At 40.8% G+C, this 14,891-nt stretch overlaps 1 protein-coding gene across 2 annotated transcripts in view; it reads left to right on the top strand.

Annotated features, from left to right (window-relative positions):
* Positions 1 to 14,891, top strand: part of KIF26A (kinesin family member 26A) — a 101,701-nt gene that overhangs the window by 19,953 nt on the left and 66,857 nt on the right. For both annotated transcript variants that reach the window (XM_042047126.1, XM_042047127.1), the window contains exon 3: positions 12,682 to 13,182. In XM_042047126.1, the coding sequence (XP_041903060.1) occupies positions 12,682 to 13,182 (501 nt within the window). The remainder of the gene's footprint in view (positions 1 to 12,681; positions 13,183 to 14,891) is intronic.

Raw genomic sequence — 14,891 nt, forward strand, 5'->3', positions numbered from 1 at the left:
GATGTGGCTTCTGATTAGAAAACTGATCTTCAACACGTGGTGCTTCAGGTTGAAGTGGGGCCACTTTCCCTGATGGTGTCTGTGATGGGAGGAAAGAAGAGGATTGTGGCAGGTCTTCAAGGACGGTAACTTGGCGAAGCACTAGTGCCTAGAAATGTTTTGATCCTATTGTAATGAATAGCTGCTAGTTCCTGTTGTTGTTTCTGTTTTGATTGAGTGCCCAGCTGGTGTGTGGTGCAGATAGGATGTTGGGGCAGGGAAAGGAAGTAACTGTCAAAAGTGCATCTCCCTTAGGAAAGCAAGAATGTGGAGGCATGGTAGAATTGGGGTTTAAATAGCACTTATTTTTCCTTGGTTTTCATAGTGCACTGATCATATGCAATTTTCTACATGCTGGGTAATGGAAAATTGGCCCCAGAGGAAGTCACTTTATAAATCAAGTTTGGGATTATAAAATCAATCACTCTTGGGTCACTAATTGATGTGGAAGGTAGGAATTTCCTATACAGTATGATAAGTTCATTGGTTTTCTGGCAGGGTGTGTACAGTGCACTGTTTAGCCAACGATATTCTTTCCTGATTCTGTTGTTAACTCAGGAAAAGCATCAGGTCATTTACAGCTACACCCAAGTTGTGGGTTTGTTTCTGAATAGTAAGGGGAGGGTGGAGGGAATTTGTCATGTAGGATCTACATGTGTTTTATGAAGTTTGTTTTCATCTCTTTGTGGCATAATAGCGAAGCTTGGCAGCCATGTGGGAACCATGAAGATTGATTGCTCTTGGTGTTAAGCATCTTGTATCTCTGAGTTTATATCAACACTACCCTTCTTCCAGCAGCAGCATCTGGCTCATTGGCAAGATCTGTGGACAGTTGTTTTGACCGCTCTGGAGATGCCTCTGGCTGTCACGTGGCTGCTGCCTTGGCCGTGCTGCTTTGTTATTCTAGCTGGTCCCATTTTCATTTATTTATTTTTTGGCTTACCTTTGATTCTGATTAACTGCTCCAGAGACTGCAGTCTTGAATAAATCTTGCCTAACTTTCTCATACAGGGACTTCCATGAGATGCTGATGTTAATTTATTTCAGTGACTGTTTGCTGATGGAGCTTGGAGCAGTAACATCCCAGTCTGTGCCTTCTGTGCAGGTTTTCCCTGTGAATCACAGCGTTGGTCATGTGAAGTAAAACACACATCTTGTAGCATATCCTGCATAATGGCTTTCTCTGAGACTGGAGCTGCAAGTGTGCATCAAATATTAACAGTACACAGTCAGTGCCTGGAATGGTGCTGAGAGTCCTGGAATTGACCACTTGGATTTTTCAAGTTGACCATTGGGAGCAGAGTTTCTGGCCCTGCTGATATAAAGTGTCAAAGGAGCAAATAGCAGTGTGTGTCAGCTCTGGGTTTATAGCCTCAATTGCTGTTCCTACATGCTTGATTGTGTTTTTTATTCATATACTGTCTACTTTAAAAACATAATTTTATTCAGAAATACTGTAGGTTTGGAAGACACATGGGCTTAAATAAAATTGAATGTTTCTTAAAATATTAAAGCATCTACTTTCATTAAAGAAGCCTGTCAGGGTCACTTCTTCTCATGGTTGAAATTATCAGAGCTGTGATGTGCAGGAGGTGGGACAAGGTAGTTATCTTCACTGCCCTTTAACTCTAATGATCTGTAGAACTGCTTCAGTGCTGTCCACCATGGGGACTATTTGACAAGCTGTCAGATTTTATAAGGATGTTAGCAAGGCATGATTACACAACTGGTTTTAAATGTGTATTTACATCTGTAATGATAATAAAGGCAACTTGGGTGGCAGGTATTTTTTTTTTTAATGATTCACTGCAAATTTGACACATACGTTATTGCCACAAAACCTTGTTTTAAAAAGAATGGGGAAATTTTCACACTGAGATGTAACTTAAGTCATCACCCAACAACTACAAACATGCATTTCATGGGCATTTTATGAAATGGAGAGGCAGGTTGGTGAAAGAGTTCATTGCTAATTTGAAATTAGAAACAGGGATGCTTCAATTTAGAGGGGGATGCAATGACTTTGCATTCAGTATGAATGTTGCCATGGATTTCTTTTGGGCCCAAGTCTCACTCTGGGGCTGTAATTTCTATTCTTAAAAGAACCCTTTCTTCCTCTGTACTTGGCCTTTTCCAGCAGGTGATGAGGCAGCTTCTTTTGCAAGATCCCAGAACACAAATGAAAATAAAGCCATCCTTTTATGTAGTACCTTCAACTGAACGGAAACATAAATGTATCTATGATGTTAGGCATTGTATACGGTTGTGGAATTTCTGTAGAGGTAACGTTAGCTACAGTAAATGTTTAAGAGCCTTATTAAGTGTGACTAGTAGGATGAGCTAGTGCCTTTCATCTCTTAGTTGCTGGTTTTAATAGAATCTGGCTTGAAGGGTTTTGAAAGTTGTTGCCAGGTATTTGATTGCTTCTGTGTCTCGGGAGACAAGGCTTGTTTTGTGTGTGTGTGTGTGTGTGAGGAGCCTGAAAGGGTTTACAGAGGTATTTTTGCCCGTCATCTGTGTCTACATGTGCGTGTGTTATAGGCAGATACAAGCTAACTTTGCCCATGGGTTTAATATGTTTGTATCCTGTGCCTTAGCAGAGTTAAAAAACCCTATTGGCATGGCTTTTGAGATGCTTTGAGCATGGGCAGAGTGGGTTTTTGTCTGCCTGTGGGTGTAGCCCCATGGATTTATGTTTGTAGAAGACAGACCTTAGGCAAAGGGAGCTGCTCCTCTTTGATCACACCAGTCCTTTGGATGGTGAGAGGTTGCAGAGCTTGCAGTTTTCACAGGACCACTTCTTAACAAAAGGGTTACAGGTGGGTATTGATCACCAGACTGTTGGTGTCATCCCAGTCACATGAGTGTGGTTTGTTGGGCTTATAAGGGCAATTCTTACCCAATCTCAATCCATTCATCCCCAGCCTGGATTGATATTGGGGGTTGTCCTCACCCAGGTGCAGCACCAGCACTTGGTCTTGTTAAACCTCATGAGATTCCCATGGAATCAAGCTTGTCCAGGTCCCTCTGGATGACATCCCATCCTTCAGGTGTGTCAACTACACCACTCAGCTTGGTGTCATCTGCAGATCTGCTGAGGCTGCACTCGATCCCTTCATCTATGGCATTATTGACGGTGTTAAATAACACTGATCCCAGTATGGACCCTGAGGGACACCACTTGTCACTGATGTCCTTTGAGATGGACAGACAGGAGTAGCTTGACTTGCACCGTCTAATTTAGGCATCTCATTTTGATTCCTAAATCTGGTCCCTGAACTTGCAGGGAATGAAATGTAGCAATTCTGTACTTGGTAAGGGAAGGTTGAAAGTGGGATATAATATGTAGCATAATTAATGATAAAGTTTTGGGTGTGGTGATGATGGGTTGTATTTGACACAAGAATTTTTCAAAGTGTATGGAGGGTCACAACTAGGACAGGAGGTATGAAATTAATATAATGATTATGCAGGTTGGAAAACTTGCTTGTGAGCAAGATAGTGTTACTAAAAATAACCCAATAGTAACTAATAGTCATCTAAGTTGAGCAGTATTTTGAAGTCTGTGGCACTTTGACCCAAGCAACAAGTCTGTGTACAGATGTGTTACTCACCTTTCCAAAACTAGTATCATAGGGCTGGGGAATGATCTTCAGGCCATTGAAAAGTAGTCCAGCTTCCTCCATTGAAATGGGGCCATCTATCTCTTGATCATCTTCCATGGATGTTTTTCACCTGCTCTTCAGAAATTCTCAACAAGATTTCTCAACACCATTTTGTAGCAATTGCCAATAATCACTCACCTTTGATAGTTTTTCTTGAGTCACCTTTGCTTAAAAGTAGGATGATTTCCTATTTTCCTTACCCAAGTGGATATGGAAAGTAATTTGTCACCAGTCTCTTTGTAACCACTTTTTGTACTAGAGGACTCTGATTAGTTTTCACTTGTCTACACTAAATATACCAAAATCCTTTAACTTCCTACAGTATTCCTGTTTTTTAAACAACATTCTTGTTTTTTAAACTGCTGTTTTTCCTGTAGACAGACCATCCTCAAATGGTTTGTCTCCACCTATGTTTTATTTGGTTGGGATCATACTTCACCCTAATGAGATTTCATAGGAGGATCACTTGATTCTTTGGGCAATATCCTCCACCTGCAGATATCCCTTAGGATCTGCATATGTATCTTTTCTTTCTAATGTGAGCTGGGGTGAGCAGAATGGGATCAATTGTGTCTCTGCACTGGCATCCTATCTGAAACTGAGGGAGAGCAACGGACCTTACTTCCATCCTAGTCCAGAGATACTGAAGGCACAGGACCAAGAGGTGGCTGATGGCAGATTTGTGAATTTATTTGCTGAAGTTGCGCTGCTGAAGAGTGGTATTAAAAAAAGCCATCCAAGAATCCACTTTAAAGAGCTGCTGTGGGATGAACAGATTGGAGAGGGAGGTGGTGTCTCATACATGCCACCTAGTAAGCAAAGGAACTGAAGCAGACTCTTCAGGCAGAGCATGGACATGTGGCCAGCTTGTGGTTGAGGAGTTACAGATGCTCTTCATCATTCCTTTCCTATTCATTCTGGCTTAGAGCTTTTTTTTCATTTTTTTTTTTTCCTTGATTAAGTCCAGGCAAGGAGAAAAAGTTAAAACTCAACCCCACTACAGTACTGACTAAATTCAGATGTAACCCCAAAATTTTTCAGCCAACAGGATTTTTTTTTTTTGGCGAAGCAGTCCAACTGAGACAGTGGAACTTAATTAAGATGAAGAATAAGTGAAATCCACTTTCGTAATAATAAAAACTGCATGGTGTGCTAACTGTGCACTGCATGCAGTAATTTGTAGCTTGCAAGGGAGTGCACAATGGGCAGCCTTTTGGTTGTGAAGGCTAAATCATTTCTGTAGGGTCCTCAAGTATTCATTTACCAAATAATTGATAAAATGAGCAAGTGAATGAGACACTAAGAGAGTGTGATCCAATGCCAAGCGCTGGTTTCCATAGTTGATTTTAAATCTACATTATGCTAATGATGCTCATTTGGAAAATGTGTCCACTCCCTAACTTCTGCCGCTGAGCGTTCTGGTAATTGGATTCAGATGGTTGGACTGAAGCAGTTGTAGGGTTTGTATACAGAGGAGTGTTCCAAGCACCTTTTTTTTTCCTATTCAGTCTTTCTAAGCTGGAGTTGCTTTCATTGTGGCTGGTGTCCAGCTGTTCTTGAACTCCCTCATCAAAGGTCTGTCTGGAACAAATGGGCACGGTTCTACTGGGACAAAGGAAGTTACGATCACTTAAATATGCTGAAGATCTCATCTGGGGCATGATTTGTCTCCCAGTGCATTGGGCTGGCTGGGCTGGGTTGCTGGTCAGAGTTCATCAGTGAGGGAGTCCATTTCACCAGGCTCACAGAGCAATTTGTCAGTGTGGAAACACAGGCTGTCAGCTGAATTCTAATAGCGGGAACAGCCTTTGTTTCCCATAAAATGATATTAAGAGTTGGTGTTTCTGAGGCATTTTGACAAGGCAGCATGTTTCTGTGTAATGGTGCTGTGCTCTGACTTTCATCCCCATGCTGAAATTTAGAGCTACTTTGTTATCTGGGCAGCCTCACTGAACTGAAACTGTATGTGGAGTTGGTGGCATTGAATGTGATGAGGACATCAGACAGCACTTTCTCAAGTAGCTGTTCTAACCCATGAGCACTTGGTTTGCTTTGAAGAGGAAGGAGAAGTTGTGACTTTTTATGCAGTTGTGATTCTCATAGGCAGAGTTTTTATAATCTGATTTACTGTGCTCATAGGCTAACCAAAATTTATTCTCTGGTATTCTAAGAAAAAATAATTAGGGATGGAAAGCTTTTTGTCTTTTTAACAAAAGTGTCTAATGTCTATCAGAGGTTTTTGTCTGAATTTCTGAAAGTCAGCTTCAGCTAAGTGTCTATTTCTGAAAGTAGTCAAACAAAGGCTTTCCAGACACCAAGTGTTGTGTGGTGATAGATATGCAACTATTTCTACACGTACTTGCTGCTGTTCCAAGTGATAATACTTTTCTGAAGGTTTATAAAAGAAATAAGAGGGAAATTAAAAAAGACACGATGAGTGTTGGAAGATGGTGTTTTCATATGAGCAAAATCAGTACTGAATTTACATTGTGAAGTTATAGTAAACCACAGACCCAAGAGGGAAAATTAAAAGATTACTTAAAACCAACAATAAACATGCAAATTAAAAGTCATCAATTTTAAATGAAGTCATACACTATTAAAAATAAGCATAAAATTGCATAGTAGTTTGGATGTGTAGTTTATAGAATACACCAAATGTTAAAATAGGATGAAATTAAGAAAAACATTTTCCAAAGGCAAGTAAAATATCTGTTTAATTAGATTGTAAAGAAAGAAGATTAAAAGTAATATTTTGTGAAACAGTAATTACTGGTTTTCAGAAGTAGTCAGATTCCTGTGTGTTGATCTAAATTTACTGGCGATAGCAGATCTCTTTGGGGTCTTTTGTTTTGTTTGTGTCTTTTAATTAATTTAAATGGCAACCACTACCTTTATTTTGTTTTCTTTGCGCTGAACACACTGCATGGCTGTTTGCTCCAGTACCCTGCCAGCTCATGAAAGTAAATCTGGGAGATCAGCTCATCCCCTCTGGTTCTTGGAGGTTAAAAGCCAACTCATTGCAGGGGACTATACAGCAAGATAACAGGAAAGGTAGCTGAAGCCATTGGGAGGTGGGTTGAGGTGCTGATGGGAGCCTGAGATGTAAATAAACCAGATTGCTCTCATTTCCTCTTTCCACTGTATTATGCATTCCAATAGCACTATTCATCTTTATGACAGACACCTATTGCTTTAACTTTACTGCAGGCCACTGAAGTACATTAAAGTGGGCAGGAAATGGAAATAAATAGAGTTCAGTGGAGCTGCCGAATAACTAAACACAGCACAGTCATTTTTAGTGCGGGGTCATGCGGTTTTGAGCAGATTTATCGTATTGCTTGGCTTTTGTTAGAAGGATGGGCGCTGTTTAAAAGAGATACTCTGGGGTTTTTTTGTTTTTTTTTGTTTGTTTTTTGTTTTTTTTTGTTTTTTTTTTTTTTAAATAAGAAAATGTGCTTGGATTTTTTTTTTCCCAAACTCTTTGGGATGCCAGAGATGAAAAGAAATTGGGTTGAGTCTCAGCTGGGTAGAGTTAAGGGAATATGTCTGTGTACACTACCTCAGGTTGTGGCTGGTAACAGAATAATGGGATTGGAGATTTGAAGAAATCCTACTAGCAAATAGAATGGGAGGAGGCCCACAGTCCATTGGCTTAAATTAACCTTCCACCTAAAGGTAGTGAGACATTACTGTAGAGAGGCCAAATAGAATTTGGCCTTAAAAATGTATCTACCTTTTTTCTAATGCCTGCACATTTTGCTCACTTTGGAAATGTGCATTGCTCTCCTGCTTGTTCAGAGGGATGTTTTCAAGGACAGTGAAGTTAACACTGCAAATTCCAGATACCCTTAACACTCAGGAGATGGGACTCCAGGTGAATTCTGTTTTTGTGAAGGCTTCATGTGTTTGTTTTTCCTTGATTGTTTATATTCTGATAAGATGAGGTCAGTGACTGAATGAATTCACAACATGGGTTACTTGAAGACTTAAAGCTCATATTTTCACTCCCTTGAGATTAGTCAGATAGTTGGAAACTTTTCTTTAAAAAAGAATCATTAGCATTGTGTTTTTTTCCTTGATTACATTGAGCACTCTCTGCGTTTGCTGAATATAATGCTTGCTTATTTTTGTTTGTTTGTTTTGACAATGACTGCTATGTAGTTGAAAGCAGGCATCAGCCTTCAAGGTATTTGTCAATATAGAAGATACTAGGGGATATTTCACAATGTCATGTAAGATAAAAACTAATTTGTAAGCAGTGTGGCAGAGATCTGGAAGGACAATTAAGACAAAAAATCATTAACATTGATTCTTTCGCACTGGGATAGTACATTCCTTTCTCCAAAAGCATCCTTTTAAAATGTTGTTCACCTTGGTCTGTGTTTAATTATATATTTCAGTGTGACATTCAATGATTCTTTTTTCTCTTAAATTATATTTATATCAAGACTTTAATTTAATTCAGTTCAGAATACTGCTTCAGATACACTCGCACTGCAGAAACCAGTGCCAGGCAAAATTGCGGGTAATTACTGAGGACGGTTGTTGGCAATTTGACTTTTCATCATTTGTTCGTCATCGTTTGTTCGCACTCTGTGCATAGTTCCTCGCTGAAAGGATTGGGTTACAGATGGGTGGGTATTACTTCAGGGACTTCTTAAGTGAGAATCCAGATGCTTTTCTGCCTCCTCTCGCTTAGTTTGGGAGTTAGAAGTCAGTAGCTGCAGGTAAGATTCAAAGCTTGTATCTTTGTTTCTCTTTTGCAATGGAAAAAAGCTCTCTATTCTTTCTTAGTTGAACGGAAAATCTAACTGCAAGCTCTTAAGTACTTGGGAAGTTACAGATTAAGCTACAATTTCAAAATAATCTGAGTGCAGTTATCACTGACAAACTGCATCAAGTTCTCAGAATAGTTCAGGTCCAGGAAGGTAATTTGGTGTTTCATGCTTTGAAAACCTGACTATGACTTTGGTGTCTAAGATGTAGGAGGGATTTTTGGAGATTGGCCTTTGGCCACATCCCAGTTGCTTTGAGTTATGTCTGTAGTTTCAAGGGCAGTGGTCTGGGGATGTAGTATTTTACAGTTGTGAGATGTGGGTTTTGTTTGTGTGCCCCACATGCAGCACGTGGTGTTACCCCAATAGCTGAAGCCCGGCTGGCTCCTCACTTGTTCCTGGGGAGGCAGCAGAGCTGAGGTGTTACATCAGAGACGGAAGCCTGAATTACAGGGACTGTTGCCCTCGCTCTGTTACATGTTGCTGGATGTGCTTTCAATTCTGTGCTCCTTTTCCCTACTCCTGATTTCGGAGGTGAAGCCTGAAGGCAGGCTTCAGGCTAAATGCTCCAGTGCTGCAGGAAATGGGTCTTTTGCCGTGTGTTCTAGCGGGAGCACAGCCCTGGTTTTCTGAGTTTGCCATCCTGCCCAGCTGAGCTTGCAGACCAGCTCCTCTCATGTGGGCAGTTTGCATGTGTGTGTTTAATCTCCCAGCAGCAGTTGGCAGGCTGGCTTGTGTCTGTAAGAACTGCGTGCTGAAAAGCAGTGGTAAATTCAAGCATTCAGAAAATTTGTCCTCATATAAGAACATGTAATTATCTCATGCCCTGACCTTGCTGGGGGCTGCTGGGCTCCTCAGTTCCTAGTAGCACCATTTGTTTTACAATTCTAACAGTCTGTGATGTTTGAATATCTAAAATTTGTATGCAAAAGTTAACAAGCTGAGTCTGAAATTAGGGTTTTGGTTTCTGTAGTGAGAGGGGAAGCTGTGAGTGTTACAGCATCACAGTATTCTGCTTATCCTGCTTGTTCAGGAGGTAAGAAGAGCATTTGGAAAGTAGGTGTGACAAAGACAGAATAGTTTATTTATGCTGTGGAGGAACAAAAGAGTCATGTTCTTTGTAGCACAGCAGACTAAAGGGGTTTTGGAGCACTGTTTGGAATAGAGGCTTGTGTGTTGTATGTTTAATTTTTGTGCCATTCCCCTCAGTGATTTGCACACCCCCTTTGTTTGGCTTGCCTGTCTGCTGGTGGAGCTGTAGCAAGGATGGCTTTGGCTGTTTCACCCCTCCCACGTGTGTGTCTAACACATTTGGTCACTCAAGTTTTGTTTCTTCCCTCTGTTAAACACGAGAGTGTAACTTCCATCCCAGCCTTGTTAGGGCAAGAGCTGCCGAAGCAGGGGCTCCCCAGGGCCAGGCATTGTGACTGGGCAGTAAAACCTCTTTAATGGGGCTGGCTAAACTTCTAAGTTATGGTTAATGTTTTTAACAGTAACTTGTGTTTCCTCTGGCCTTCACGCCCAACCATTAGCCAGGTGTTTTTGTCTCTCAGAGTGGAAAAATAAAAGTAATCTAACTATCCAGCTGGGCCCTCACTGAAGTGCTGGAGGAGATTGGCCACAATGCAAGCTGGGGGTCACAGAGGCTGGATGTGTGGGTTAAGAGGCTCCTTGTAAATGCCTGGCAAAATATAAGCATTGGTAATGAGATGCCTTTTTTTTTTTTTTTTGCTATAAATTATGAGGTTTAAATTTGGCATGCTATGTGCCTATAAGCTTTGCTCTGTGTAATTTTCTAAATATATATATATATATATTTAATTTATTTTTGTTCCCCCTTTTAATATGACATTCACTTGATTTCTTTGTAACTGCGAGACAGGCCTGACTCTGATCTGCCATATGCTGTAAACTGTGTTTATGGAGCTAGAATTGGGGTCATTAATTTTCTTTACATCAAAAGAAGTAATTTCTTTTAAATGAGAAGCCTGTTTCACCTAGTAATTCGCTTTAATTGCTTATTTGAAACTTTTGACATTTGATAGCAATTTAAACATTGCCAGATGAGGCTCATGCAGTTGGGACCTGCAGGTGCTTCCTTACGTGCCCAACTTGGATCAAAGGAGTGAGCCCAGGGATGTGCCTGGCCGCAGACAGGGCGCCCTGTGCTGGAAGGTGCTGTGTTTTGGGGCTGTTTGAATAGATGCTGTGTGTCAGCCTCAGCAAGTATTTGCTCAGAGGGCTCTCCCTTGGAGAAGTTTCTGAGGAGCACTGAGCACCACGGTGCTGTTTGTTTTTCTTGGGAGATAGACTGCATGGTCTTTGTTTTGCCCAAGGCTAAATAGTGCTTGCAGCACTGAGTCTCTGTGGGTTTTTTCTAAAGTCTATAGACTTTAGAAAGTGCAATAGCACTTTCTGCTGAAGGGTTAGAAAAAAGTTTCTAAAATATTAATTACCTTCTTTTTCCTGACTCATATCTCTTCATTTAGTATTACCATCTTCTGGGAGGTTTGGTGGGAAAGAATTTTCTTCCTCATGAGGGTAAGCAAATGGTGCAACTTCAAAGGCATTTTTAGCAGGATCTAAACTTCAATAAAGAGAACAGACAAAAATGAAACAGTGTCTTTCACTTCACTTTTTATGCTGGTTCACTAATGTGAATGCAATTTATTGTTCAGTCAGTGGCAGGAGTAACTTTTCTGAGCCTGGGAAGTTTTTTTTTTAAGTCAATAAACAATAATTCAGATTATTGCAGAAAGAGCAACTTTGGTTAATGGGTTTTGGCTGTGCAATACTGTTGATGCTAGATACACTCACAGTGGTTTCTATCAACATTATACTGTGTCTCGTGAGAGATTAAGAACTATTGCAGGATAGGTCCAACAGCTGAACATGAGACAAATTCTGTGCTGCTGCTGCAGAAGTTAAGCAGTGTTTTAGTACTTTCTGAATTTAGAGCAAAGCCAAGTGCCAAGACTTCTTTAAAGGGGTTTATTGGTGTGCATTGTAATTAAAACCAGAATTAGTTTTCTAATAGGACATTCATTTTCTAGAGAGCAATTGCAGCTTGGCATAAAGTAATACATTTTTAAAAACAAGTGCCAATCTGGGGATATCCCCAGCATATGTTGGATGGCTGATTTACCAGCCATGTGTGTCCTACTTATTAACAAGAAAATTAAATATTTTCATTTAAGATAGTTATACAAATAAACCTTTGGCTGTGCTGTGATTTCATTAAAACCTTAATTGTTTAGAGAGCTCTATGAGAGTGTGTGAAGTTGGGTCAGTTTTACTGTCCAGTGTTAGTCTTGATAGCAGATTTACGACAGGGCTGGATTTAATCTCTTGACTGATCTTTACAGTAGTAGGCCTGGGATGGGAAGGTGTTTGTGTGTTTCAGGAGATAGGTAGCTCTGTCTGTGAGGTGGAAACACGGTGCTGGGTTTCAAAATGTCTGAGCAGCCTTAAAATGAACTAGCCAAGGGGTGGTGGGGAATTGCTCTGTGGAAACAAAATAGGTGTTGCTTTTAAATCAGCGTCTTAGTCTGCACACTGTCACACCTTCACACATGGCTGTAGGCTCAAATCTATTTCTCATCAAAGCAACTGTAGCAGAAGGGAATATTGCAACCATCTGGATTGCAAAGATCAGAAATAACAGTCCTGTGGGCAGCACCATATAAACTGGCTTTTATGCCACTTGATTAATCATTTCTGAGGGTAAGGACAGAAAGATGTTTACCAGGTCAAGCATTAATTTTTAAAAGTACTTTAAAGTCTGATTTTCCTGGGTTTCTGATGGTGGTATGCTTTTGAATAGAGTTATTATATTTGTAGGTTCAGCATCTCAACTAACATTGTTCCTGAGCATGGGAAACACGGGCACCTTAGATGTCTCCAAAGGAGAGTTAATTAGAAGAATGAGCAGTTATCAAATACACTGCAGCTCCACTGTTTAATTCTGATGATAATTTTCATGCTGGGTCTAATACAAATGAATTCACTTGTGGTTTATTAATCCACTGTGAGCCTGTTAGGGTATTCAGCAGGAAAAATGCTGAGGGTTACCAGAACAGATTTAAAGTACTTCCGTGAGTGGAGAGCAAATCAGAGAACTGTTTTTTTCCTCTTCTTTTTTCTTTCTGCACTGTTTTAACTGAGTATGGTTTCTCTTCCCCCTTTCTTCACTTCTTTAGGACCCACGATTATCAGCTTTAATTTTTGACAAGCTTCAAGTGCCTGACTATTTACAGAAAAACAGGAATGAAGGAGAGAGCAGATGCGAAACTTGTGCCACTCACTTGAATCAGCTGAAGCAGGAAGCCATTCAGATGATGCACACCCTCAGCCAAGCCAGCTACCCAGAAATGCCCGACCTCCCGCCCAGCGCCGGGGCAGTGACCAGCATGGTACCCAGGATGGTCACTGTCTCTTCCCAGAGAGACCTGCCACTCATTGCTGGGCAGGTAGGCAGGCAGCCTGGAAAGTCACCCAATCTCTTCTCTGCGGCAGAGAGGAAGAAGGGACTTGGATGGTCTCAAGGCGTGGGCAGTTTTCCTAACTCCAGCGTTCAAGTGACGGTGGCCCCCAGCGGTCTCAGTGGTGCCCTGAGCTCTGTCACCATCCAAGCTCAGCAGTACCTCGAGGGCATGTGGAGTATCTCCAGGGTGAACAGCTTCCTGCCTCAGGCTTGTCTAGTAAGTAGTGATAATTCAGCTGCTTGAGTTTTGTTTGCATGTGTATGGACATAAAGAGAGACACAGGCAAAATCTGAGATATATTTATCTTAGTGGGGATCAGCTAATGATATTCTAAGCCATGTTTCAAGAACTGAAGAGTTAAAGAGCTTTGAATGATGTTCTATCAGATGTCACAAGGAATTTTCTTTCTTATCTCACATGGCGAGATCCTTCAGATGTTTTTGCACCTATTTTAGCTTCATATTTGCAGGTGATGTTATTTGTCTGTCACATACCTGGTAACCCCTTTAGAAAAACACAAAAGGCCAAGTTTGTCACACATGAAGCTCTAGGAGTTTCATGGGATTATATCAAAGATGAACTTGACCCTCAAGTCTGGTGCTGAGCTTCTAATGCTGTGTACAGTTCAGCAGTTGCTGTTGATGGACTGTGATGCAGAGCATTAATCTGCAGCTTAGATGTGTTGCAAAACAGTTTGCTGCTGAGGAGGGGGCTCAGAAGGTTGCTTCAGAGCCACATGCCTGTAAATGTCACTGCACTTGGATTTTAAGCCTTGATGTTGATTTCCTGTATTCTGTGTGCATTTTATGAACTCTTGTGGGAAATGAAAAAGCTTTATAGAGGTGCATGCTACCTTTAAAAGCAAGTTCATTATGTGGCTATCTATGGAACTGTGCTAAGAAGAAGGATACAATATGTGGCTGGTTTTGACTAAGATTTATTCCTGACCAGTTTTCAGGTAGTGAACGGGGGAGTGTATATAGTTATGAAGTGTGTACACTTTGAAGTAATGGTTTTCACTTAAAGATGATGTAGCAGGTCTTGCGAGGTCAGGTATGTTGGTGCCAGGCAGCTTTAAATTTAACATAATGCCTTATGTACTGTTGTATGTAAACACTACCTAATATTGCTTGGTAGCTTCAGCTGGTTGAGGTCCAAGATCATCAGAGATAAATATTTGAGTGCTGCCGTGTAACATTACTTTTTCAGGCTGACGTTGTGTTTCCTTCCAGAAAAGGCTTGGAGACTTGATTCCTCCCTCCCATACCTTTCATAAGGAAATTCAACTACCTTCCACCTCTGAGGGGTTCCCATTTAAATCCAGTGAATCTCTGCTGAGATCAGATCATTCACTGAGAAAAGGGAAAATGGCCCATTCAGCTCTTCATAGTTTATAAGGAAATGCTGCTGTGAGAGCTTTTCTCTAAAATGTTGGTCCATGCATTAGGGATCAATTTGGCCATATAAGGTGTATGATGTTACCTTTAAATTGCCTTTTAAGTTCTTTGTATATCACAGAAATAGAGAAGGAAAAAGCTACTGGGCTAAGAAGCCTGCCCTCTGAAAGCAGAAGTATTTCCATCTGTCTGCTCATTCCTTGTCTGCCCTTATTCTTGTCCTAAATAATTCAGTTACAGCCAGCTCCAGATTTCTTCCTGCTTAACCACACTGACTGATAGATGTGGTTTTCCCTAACCACTGCGCTATTCTAAGATAAAACTGTTGCCTCATTTAACCCCTGTGAAGGAAAAATGTGTATAATGCACCAGAGCTTAAGTGTGATTTAGAAATGTGCAAAGAAACTCAGTAGCCTGGAAAACAGTGACCTTTAACGAAAGGACAAACACTGTGAGTTTGTCTCACTGTGAGGCAGCTTGGATGGGATCCAGTCATCTGCAAGGATCATTTAGATTTATAAGCAGTTT

The sequence above is a fragment of the Corvus kubaryi genome, unplaced genomic scaffold (assembly GCF_017639235.1).
Source record: "Corvus kubaryi isolate FWS band 111438036 unplaced genomic scaffold, C.kubaryi_AGA036_p1.0 66, whole genome shotgun sequence".
NCBI lineage: Eukaryota > Metazoa > Chordata > Aves > Passeriformes > Corvidae > Corvus > Corvus kubaryi.